The 11,365-nt window shown below is 40.7% G+C and overlaps 1 protein-coding gene across 1 annotated transcript in view; it reads right to left on the reverse strand.

The window, feature by feature from the left end:
- Nucleotides 1-11,365, reverse strand: part of LOC103778516 (laminin subunit alpha-4-like) — a gene marked incomplete at both ends in the record, with an annotated part of 48,044 nt that overhangs the window by 34,999 nt on the left and 1,680 nt on the right. Inside the window, one exon of the mRNA XM_008946109.1 lies at nucleotides 1,967-2,091. Coding sequence (XP_008944357.1) covers nucleotides 1,967-2,091 — 125 coding nt within the window. The remainder of the gene's footprint in view (nucleotides 1-1,966; nucleotides 2,092-11,365) is intronic.

Here is an 11,365-nt window from a genome sequence, read left to right on the forward strand (position 1 = left end):
TCCTTTAACTATTGCCTTCAGGACTTTTCTGTGGGAAAACCCTGAAAATGTGTATTTTTACTGAGGTAGTTTTAAAGGGGAGACATAACAGAACATGGAATATCCTGAGATGGAAAGGACTCATGAACATCATCAAGGCCAACTCCTATATCACCACTAGTGTTGAAGCATCTGCATTCAGGCTCCTTGCAGCTTTTGTTCTCATTTCCCAGTCCCACTCTGCTGTCCTTTTGGGTTCAGGGTTTCCTTATCTCTAGTGGTCTGGAATAGGAAGGGTGCTGTGTCCATAGTAGAAGGGCTAAGGAGTGTGTTGATGCAGGGAATGCTCCTTGACCTCTGTGCCCATCTCCCGTAGCACTGGCAGAGAGAACCTGTAGCTCAGGTCCCTGCTGTTCCCACTGCACTGAGCCCTGCTGGACTGGTGGACCAGCCAGCTCCCTGCTGCTGGGGAGCATTGCTGCAGAGTCCAGTGTGCTGCAGGACTGGGCAGGGTGATGGGTGAATGCAGAACTAGCCATGCTTTGTCAAATTGCACTGCAGGGAGGACAGAGTAGACCTTGCTTGACTGACCGTGCTTGGTAGAGAGTGGGTCTTGTTATACAGCAGTGCCTCAGGCATGTGCTGCCCAGGTTGTGGTTGAGAGAACAGCTCCTTACACCAAACTGGCTGGTCTGTGACCAACAGGTTTAAAAAAAAAATAAAATCACTTTCTTTTGCTAAGGAAAAACCACTGCTTCTGAGTGTTGTATTTCTACTATTTCTGGCATTACAGCTACTGCAGAAACTGGAGGAAACAGTCTGCTTTGTCTGTGAACTCATTCTGTCTAAGCCTTTCTACATGTGAGCAAAGCCAGGTTCTCCCCTTGTCCCTGGAGGATCTTGTCTCTAATCCAGTCAAAGCTGTAGTTTTTCAACAAGAGCTGTTCTTCACCCCATGACCCTCCTTACATGTCTGCAGCTCACTGCAAAAGCCAAGAGGTGATGTGCTGGAGCTTGGTTTTGCTCCATTTCCATTTTGAACCTTCGCCACTGAGCAGCTGAGCAAAATGCAGCTCATCCCACCTTAAGGCTGTGTAAGTAATCCTGTAGCAACAGCAAACAAAAACAGTGAGGAAATTCCCCTTTGCTGAGAAGCTCTGCTGAAAGAAGAATGTGAAACCACAAAAGGAGAAGACATAGCTTGATGAAAAATAGCTTCAACCCGTTGGCAAGTATTCATGAGCACCTCTTCTGTCTGTAGTGGGATTTGCATAGATGTCTCTCTCCCAGAGCACGGACCTCAAGCAAGCAAGAGGAAATGTATAATTTATTTCAGCTGCCTTGCTGATGTGCCACTAAGAGTTTCTAATAGCTGGTTTGTAGTTATTTGTTTCTTCTGAAGGCACAAAGTAGGTAACAGCTGGAGCTCTTTGACTTAGTCTTGGTTTTCTGTCAGGGTTCAGAGTTTCTTACACAAAGGCACAGTACCAGTCACAGGGTCCTCCAGCCCTTTCCTTTTAACTGTTACTGTACTAACCAGATCCAGCTGCTGTTGACTCAGAAGACTGAGAGATTCTGATTTTTTGTGATTGGTTTTACCTTCCAGAGGTCACAGATTGATTTGTCTGTCTCAGCTATGTACATCACTGACGCTATCTTCCTCAGGAGCTGGTCTTTAAGGGATTCTTAAAAGTAACCAGACAGCTGAATAATCTCTCGACATGAAAGGGAGCAAGCTTGAATTTGGTCAAATAATTTCCCCTCCTTCTCAGCAAGAACTGACATGAATATTTACAGATATTTTACACCTTTTAAATGAAATGCTGTTCCCTCTTCTTCTAAATGTGAGCAGCTAGCAGTGCTCTTAATTTTCCCTGGTTTGCAAAGGCAGCAGCCTTTGTCTCCTACACTTATAAAGGGGTGCTGACCCCACCTTTGAAAGGGCCAAAGCCAGCACAAATCAAAGAGAAGCAAAGACTTTACATACTTGGCAAGTGCCGGCAGGGGGCAGGGGCAGGGCTGGCAGAACGTGGGCACTCCTCTGACAACGTCACCAATGAAGCCGTCTGGACATTGCTCACAGTGTTGTCCTGTTGTGTTTCTCTGGCAGTCCTTCAGTGGAAAGAAAGAGTGGTGAAAGTTAAACGGAGGTGCTGCCTGAATCAGAAAGAAATCATTGAGCTGAAGACCCAGCCAAGCAGAACGTGGGCTGACGCCAGACCCCAACCCTTCAAGGCATTGACAGATGGAGCCAAACCAGCTAGCACTGCTGCAAAGAAAAACGCTATAAACGATTACACTGGCCAGCCAGCAAGTGTTGGCAAGGTGTGGTATGGGATAAAGCAGACGTATGTGCCTGCCAGGTGCTGGAGCAGAGGCGGCACTGCCTGTCGTCAGAGATGTCAGAGGTATTCAGGTGTAGCTGGCAGCCCTATTTTGAATTGCATGTGCCAGCAGGAAAAATACCCTTTTACTGACACCAAAACAAAATAAAAAATATCTGCTGGTAAATACTCCACTGGTAAATACTAATATTTCAGCCTAGGTGCAGGTTTCAGTGAGGCTGCTTCTTGGACTTGATGACGGGAAAAGAGCACTGGGGGGAATTTGCCTGCAAATGGTAGCTAATACCCCAGTGGCTCTGATGTTTTTATCCTGAAATGAAAAGTGTTATAGAATGGAGGGTTGTGTTATCATTACACCTTGTTCTCAGCCTTAAAGGATGTCTACTTCCCAGAGGAAAGAAGCAGGAGTCTTCTATAAGCAGCCTTTCTATAAAATTAAGAGCAACTGTATAGAATGTCACTCATAAGCCAGTTTCATCTTCATAGTTTAATGGTTTAATGCTTGTGAGGAAATAAGTTTCCTTTTGCAGAGGCAAATCAGCCACCAGCTGATACTGTTGGGGCTCCATGGAAGTAAATCAAGCTATGTTATTTCATACAGAATTTTTGTTCCAAAATATTTCATGATGCTAGGTCTAAATTGTGCCTCTCAGATAATCTTTTCAATAACAGCAAAATGTTAAAGTTTGCTGTAAACAGTTCTAAATAGAATTGGTAAGCCCTGCAAGTATGAGTAAAAACTGTTACATCTTTTGCTTTGCAAATGGCTGCACTTAGATGCCACATGTACTCAGTACATGACTAAGCATCACCTGATTCAGGAACTCCTACTTACTAACCTGCTGTATAATGGTGCAAATAAGCAGGTATATGAAGTAGAACCAGAGGACATGACGTATCTGGACTTCCAGAAAAGCCATCTAAGTTGTCAGGGAACTTGAAGAAGATTTCTTTTATAAACTGAAAGCTTATAAAAACTGGGAAACAAAGGTAACAGATGCAACCCTCACTTTTTAGAGTGGGGAAGCGTGACTATTTGGATCACCTACGCCTTGGTGCTGAGACAAGTTTTATTTGATATTCACCAGTGTCTTAGAAACAGAGACCAAAATTGCTAGGGATGCTCAGCTGGGAGAGAAAGGCTGACAGGAGGGTGTGTTTGGGTTATGTAATATTACAAAGTTGGTAAATAAGCTGAAAGAACAATGATAGTTCACTCAAATCCTGCAATAAAGAGCTGAGGGACACTGACTTGGACAAGTACTTCTCTACACAGAAGGTAAGATACTTCTGCAGCCTGCAGCCAGGAGGTGACAGTATTTGCAGGGGCAAAAAGGGATTTCCTACGTAAATTAATGAGCAACAGAGTAATAAATGTATATTAAAAGGACTCAGGAGGCTTGTATGCTCTAACATGCCTTAAGACAGCAGTTGTGAATGCTAGTGGCATATGAAGCAGAGAATTCAGAAACAGGCCAGGCTAGGTGTATCTCCAAATAGCATCTTCCACTGCCACTGCTGGATACCCAATATGGGCTCCAGAGACCTTTGGCTGGACCCTGCAAGGGACTTCTTGTGCTATATTCAGAGATGGTGCAAGTACTAGGAAATGCCCCCAGCATGCCAGTTCATCAGTCATTTAATCCCATCACAGAAGTCTCTGTGCTGTCAGTCCCTAGAATAACAGGAAAGCTGGGTGTGGTATTTTAGGAATATTTGCAGTGGGAGGGAGCTCCCCAGCATGGGACAAGGGACACCTTGGCCTCTCTGTGGTCAGAGCTTCTTCATCAGTGCCAGGCTGGGGATGGGTGAGCTCAGCTAACTGATTTTTCATCTGAGCCAGTCCCTACAGATTTGAAACTCACTTTCTACTCCAAACATGGTGTGTCCTTTGAAGTAAAGGCTATGAGGAGAGAGGAATGCAATTAGAGAAGATGTTTAATGAAAACGAATAGTCAAATTTCACTCGCACAGGTGTTGCTAAATGACTTTTGTATCTGACTACTGTAACTTTGATTTAGTGGCAGAATTTTGTCCCAGCAACATTGATATTTTGGCTTTGTGTGGGCTTGTTTTGTTGGTTCTCCTCCTCGCTCCCTCCCCCACCTCCCTGTGTCCAGATATTACAAGGCTGTGTTGAAAGGTGTCATTTTAGCATAGGATACTCACCCTTGTGAAAACACATCTGATGTTCTTTTAGCCAAGCATCTTCCTTATTTTAATCCCATTAAAGATCCCCACTTAGGACTCACTAGTTTAGCTCAGACACTTTTTGATTCTAGAAGACTTTGCTTGTCTTGCTGCACGTTTTATAGTTATGCAGAACCCATTACACAGCAATTATTTAATTCTACAAGGCTGTGATTTGGCCGGAGAACTCTACAGTGAGTAGAATATGATATGGAAAGGAAAGAAGTCTTTTTCTTTTTCCATTGATCTTTAAATAGATTACACACTAATAGTTATAGTGTTAAGGCTATTTTTTTAAACAGTAAAATTTGCTGTAAAGAAGGGAGTATTTAGTATACAGAAAACCAGAAGGTTATTTTAATAAAAGGTTTTAAAATGAGGGAATACAGAAAGCTTGACGAGGAAGAAGAGGAAGAAGAGAAGGAAATAAATTTGGGGAGACCAGAGAAAGTGAGAGCAAATGAGGGTAGAGTGGCAGGTAGGTGCCAGGGCAATGTGCAGATCTCACACTCCTTGCTGGGCAGAGCACACTAACTGCAAGGCAGAGGGCACTGGAAGGCTAATACCATTTTAAAAATTTGCATTTTTCTTTATTCAATGAAAAAGTGATGTTAAAGTACCACAAGACAGAGGTCAGAGTGTGGGCACTGAGTGCTCAAGGGAAAGTGTAATCCTGTCTCTGAAGTACTGGAGGAGGCCTCAGGTGGGCTGCATTTAGTTGTAGCCTTCATCACACTCTTCATTTGTGCTCTGGGCAATTAATTTTAGTTCTCTTTTCCTCAGCTCTCGAAACAACACATGGGTATTACCAGAATAAATCTGTTACTAATTTCCAAAGCTCAGATACTATTGTGATGAATGCCGGGCAGCATATGTCATTCCTTAAATCTCCAGTGTTTTTAATCTTCTAAACTGATGTGCTAAAAGGCTCTTCTACCCCAAAGACCCTGTTAGCTGAATGCTTGAGGCATTTTTGTAGTTTTTCTCTGGTTAGTGATTATGTAAAAGTGGCTTTATCATATTTAACATGTCAGGACTCCTGTGGGCATTTAGAATCATATTTTTACAGTGATTAAAAAAGCGTCCTTATATTTTGTGTCCCATAGCTTGCATCTCCAGTGAAACTGCTGACTGCAATAAGCCTGGGAGACATCTCTAAGGCAGGGAGCACATCCTTCCTGCAGCTCATGGGTGATTCTCAGCACCAGGTGGCACTGGCTTGGTAGTTTGAGAAAAATGTTTTGCTTCTAAATGGCTCATTCTTGACTGAGAGATAATTATGAGGAAAAAAATGGAATTCTATCTATGGTGTTTTCTATGAAATCAGATTTGAAATCTGATATGAAATCAGGGCTCTGCTGTAAAACTTGCAAGGGCAACCCTTCATTCCAGTTTTCACACATGCTTTAGAATGAAAGACATTTATGATTGATAATGTAAATTGGACTACATATGTGATTGCTCACAGCATTCCCTGTCTCAGAGGTTCATTCATGTGTACTCACAAAACTGTAGGAATATGTTTACTTATATTTGTGTTTGCTTTTTCAAATAAAACAACTCAGTATATAGTTCTGGTTTTGGATTCCCTTGAAAACCAAGGCAGATTGGTAAAAATCTCCAGAAAACATGCATTGATATGTATCTTAGCACATCAAACACAGAAGTTTAGCAGAAAATTGCTGTCTGTAAAGAACAGAGTGATACATGGTAAAGGTCACAAAAACAGGTATAACTATGCAGTTAGAAGTATTGCAACTAGATTTTATAGTACTCTGCTTTTTCTAAACTATTTCAAGTTACAGTAAGTTAAAATTCTATGCTCAAATCTTTCCGCATGCCCATGTTAATACCACCTTTATTTTCATGAAGCAAAAGTCAAGGCAGAGGTGTCCCTTCCTCCCAGACACTGCAGCTTCAGAGGAAGTAACCCAATATAGCAGCAGCCTGGCTTCTGAAAGCTCCTATATGAGGCTACAGCATATAATCAGTCATCTATCAGTACAATAGCAGCAGCTTGTCAGATGACAGAGTGGCTGGAGTGTATTTTCCTATGTTAGGAAGTGCACTGGCTGGTCCTGCTACTCTACTTTCAGTGAGCACAATCAATCAGGTTGAACATTTCTACCTGGCCTTTACTATTTAACTATCTGTATATAGATGAAAAGTACATGAAAAGGTGCTATAGGGGAGTTATGTGGGAATCATTGTCAGCACTGAGCTCCTGAACTCATTTGTTTGGAAAGTGAAGCTGGAATAACTGTTCTGAGACCACAGAGAGTTCATGTGATATAGTTCTGCTCAGTAAATACACTTCTGCACAAATAATAATTAAATCTTTGTTGATTCTCTTCAGGCAATGGTACTGCAACAAGTTTCCCAGCATAGGATAAACATGCTTTTCTGTAAAGTAATAGAGCTGAAAATCTGAGAAGTGGGAATCTACCCTACCTTATTTTAGGAACCAGAACTTAAGAGAGAAGAGCTCCTTCTAATGGTTTTCAAAGGCATCACCTTTATTAAATGTGCCATTTAGGCAGTTTAAGGGAAATTATTTCGTAAGATGGCTAACACTTGGTGCAATTTAGGCAGGCAGGAGCTCCTCCATAGGAAACAGACAGCAGATGGTTTTTGTGCATATCCACTAAAGTTAAAGAAAGACAGGATCTGCTGTGGACTGGTGCAGAGCACCTGTGTAAGACACCTAATGCTGGATGATAAGGAAACTTTCCAGGGACAGCCAAAAGTTAATACTTAGCACTTTCTGTGGAGAAGTTAGTACAACAACAAAAATTCCCAAATCCTGTGGTCTTCAATATTGTCTGTGAAATCTCCTACACTTGATTAGGAATTCTGAGTATTAATGTGCAGCTGAAAATGGTCCTTGTTACAGTATAGCAGGAACTCTTGGTTGTTGTTCTTTATTTTTTAATCCCTTATTTCCTGTTCTTCTGAGTGATAGCCTTGTTACAACTGTTAATGCAGAATTATTGCATGAGGATAAATATATTATATAGATAAAGCAATGCTAGCGGTTTATGTTGCTGTGTATTCATTCCCAGGCTGGTGGAGGTTGGCCTGAGATATAATATCTGCATGTAGATTTAGACTTCCCCAAATCTGGGAGATGCCCTTGTATCTGAGGTTACAGAACTGCATAGTGTTACTAGTGCTAGCTTGCCACAGCTTATTGCTATCCAAAAGCAGTAATAATAGAAAAAAAAAAGTACTACAGCATAATGACTTGCAAGCCGGAAGATGGACATGTTTTATCTTTTTCATCTTTGACATTTATGGTTTCAAGCATTCTCTCTCCAGCCACTGTGGATGAGATGCAGTGTTAGTTTTCAGTATTTCTTAAGGAAGAAAAAGATAAGGCGCTAAAAGGAAACACTAAGGACTGTGCAGCTTTTACTGCAGGTAAAGACAACTGTCATCCTAGAATAATGGGAATAGCAAGAAAACTCAGTTCCTGATCCAGTTTGGGTCATCATACCCACTCTATGTCAAAGTTTTGGTTTGTAGAACTTGTCCTATACTAGTGAGGCAAGTGGAAGTTGATGTCTTGCCAAAACCACTTGGTGCTCTACTTTCTCAATCCATCACTTGTCTTAGCTAGCTATGGGAAATGCAGCTGAGCAGATGTGAGAGCAACAGCAGCCCTTCCTTGCAGTCTTGGCCTGACTTCCTACATGCCTGTTATATAAGCTGTGTGGGGAATAGAAATGAAGTGGTCACATGTTGGGGGTCACTGTTGCAAGCTCTCGACAGTAAATCAGTTAAGACAATAAATGCTAAGTTTAAAGAGAGCTAAGAGGGAGGGAAATATCAATATCTGAGAAAATGAGTCTATTGAAACTAATGCTTTTGGCAAGTACTGCATACCAAAACACTCTGGAGAAGAGAAGGGCTGCATTTCAGCACCAGACTGTTATAGTTCTGTTTAGCTTTCCAAAAGTATCACCAATGTCACTATACATAGATGCAGTCCATCCTTACAGAAAGAAACAGTGATCTATAAGCTACAAGGCTCTTTGTGAAGCTAGAAGTACCTAATAAGCTGAAGAGTTTTGCTGGCTCCCTGCTGCTTTTTGCTTGTGCTTGATGGATGGTTGTAGATCCACTGGCGATTCTCCAGACCTGCCTTGGCAATCATGTGGAACATATTATCCTCTCGGGCAGAACTGCCAAATCTGTTCCAACCTTTCCACTCAGCTGTAAACCCAAATGCTTAAAAAGAAATCACTTACACAACAATACTCCCTATTGTAAAAAATACCATAAAAGGCTGGAAAGGATAGCAGTGACTTTATCCTCTCTACTGTTATGATCCTTTGGTCTTTCCTCTTCCAAAAAGGTCATATCTACTTATATATTTATTTATTTATGAGTAGTCTTTGGATACCTTATATACATACTGATCAAATAAGCAGGACTGAGGTGATAACAAAGCAGTTAGAGATTTTTAGGTAGACACCAACAAAGGTGGAGGTAAAATTTTCCCTTTGTATCTTCACATCTTCTTAGCAGCAAAACCCGTTGGGCTTTATGCAGGAAAAATGACATCACTCTGTCTGTAGACTGCCACTTGCAGCTAGTACAATTTCACCCAGATGACATCACATATATGTGTTTGCAAAATCAAAAGGTAGAGGGTCCTACAAGTGATCTCCTTTTCTTCTCTTAGGTAGAATTGAGAAAGTTACATTTAAAGTCCAAAGTCAAAAATCAGTACAAAGAATTAGTTTTTTTCCTTCTACTAGTCTTACATGCATCACCAGATAATGTATTTGAAATTAAGATTATTTGACATCTCTATTGTATTATATCATTAATTGAAGCTTACACTGTGCTGGCTGCTCTTCTTCTAACTCTTGGATGATTTTCTGTAATAACAAAATGGACTGAATGGCTCTTTGGTTTTAATCAGAGGACCACGTGATTTATTTCCACCAGTTTTATGTGGACATCTATGCAAGAAAGGCTCTGTCTGTAATAATTTCTTCTATCTGGCTACCTAATGAGATTGTTGATTCATTGCTTGTGTCATAGAATAAGCTTTTAAAGACTTGTGGATTTGATTTACACTCTATGAATAAACTGAGAGAAGTTCTGAAACAGAACCTCAAGAAAGATACTTATGTCAGCAGAAATTGAAGATGTGAGTACTTTACCCTAAGGCATCATTAATAGGGGTTTAAATTTATTTGATTTCAAAGTCAGGGCAGAGGCCAACGAAGATGTCATTAATTTGTATGCTGTGGGAACCACATTCACCAAATTGATTTGGGGGATTTGCATAATATGATCTTAGAGCCTTGTATGGAGTCTGACCCTTATATTTCACACGTTTCAAAGCAGAGTACTTTTTAATTTTCGTACTACCTTGTTCATTTATTCGGTTGTTATGGCTGAGCTACTACTTAAACTATAAAAAATAATCTACCTTTAAAATAATCTAACTTTAAAAATGGATATTTTTTTTCATGTTTAAATCATTCCATTGTGTGAATAAACATGCAGACTTAGAAACTTGTAACCATGAGGAACATTGGTTCTTCTAAAGATCTTCATAGAATCATAGAATCATAGGGGTTGGAAGGGACCTCAAAAGTTCATCTAGTTCATCTAGCCCAACCCCCCTGCCAGAGCAGGACCACCTAGAGTACATCACACAGGAAGGCGTCCAGGCGGGTTTTGAATGACTCCAGTGAAGGAGACTCCACAACCTCTCTGGGCAGCCTGTTCCAGTGCTCCGTCACCCTCACAGTGAAAAAATTTTTCCTGATATCTTCTGCTAATGACTTTCTGTAACACGTATGACTTATGGTTAGGGTAACAGGTGGTGCCAGTGAAGAGTCCATAAGTGATAAAACTTTAGAACTGTTGTGTCTCAGGGGCAAGGAGATAGCAGATTTATACTGATAGAAATGGATGATGACAAAAATAATAGCATTGGATAAATACAGAATATATATATGTATATATATATTTTTTTTTTTTTTTAACAGCCTGTTAAAATCTAACTGAATGCAGAAAGTCTTTTGTCTTACTATCAAGTGCGGTGGTTACCACTGCAAGAATCATTGGAGTAACTTGCCTAATAATTGGAGGACAGAGAAAATAAATAGAGATCTATCCATGCCATGTGGTCCTCTCTCTTCACAGAAACTGCCAGCCATACAGATACCCACTCCCTGCTACTCCAGCCTCAGCCCCTGAAGACTTGGGCTGGATCTGTTCCTGTGCTCCTGCAGAACGGTCCTTAAAGAAGGCTACTTTGTCCACTAGCTCTAATACAAATTACATTATCAACCAGCAAGTCTCCTTTTCCCAAATTACATGCATTCATGTATTTAACATGCTAATTTGTTCTGTAATTCAAGTTACATCTTTCTTTCTCTGAGCTTGTCTTCACCTAGGCTTTCTCAGTCACATTCTGCAGCTTACTAATTTCATCAGTCTTATGATGCTCCCTAGAAATTTCCAAATCTGCAGGGAAGTCCTGTTACTGCAATTTCCTGGGCATCTCTGGTTCTGTTTTACGCTATCAAATCTTCAAAACCCTTTTACATTCTGCTTTTTTCCTTCCACTGTCCTCTTAAAAATCCCTTTCATCCTTACTTCACTTAAGCCTTTTCGCTGTTCCTCTTTATTCAGAAGTAAATGGCTTGAGCTTAATGGCTTCTTAAATCATTCAGATAAGCCATCAAATGGCTTATTTGAACTCAAGTAGTAAACTGGGGTTTAACTCTGTGTTTTGTTTTTTACTACCTGACTGCTTTCAAGAGTTTAGTATTCTAGAGAAACAGCAGACAGGAATTCACATATATTTTCAGATTATTTCCTGC

The sequence above is a fragment of the Merops nubicus genome, unplaced genomic scaffold (assembly GCF_000691845.1).
Source record: "Merops nubicus isolate BGI_N331 unplaced genomic scaffold, ASM69184v1 scaffold15480, whole genome shotgun sequence".
In the NCBI taxonomy this organism is placed as follows: domain Eukaryota; kingdom Metazoa; phylum Chordata; class Aves; order Coraciiformes; family Meropidae; genus Merops; species Merops nubicus.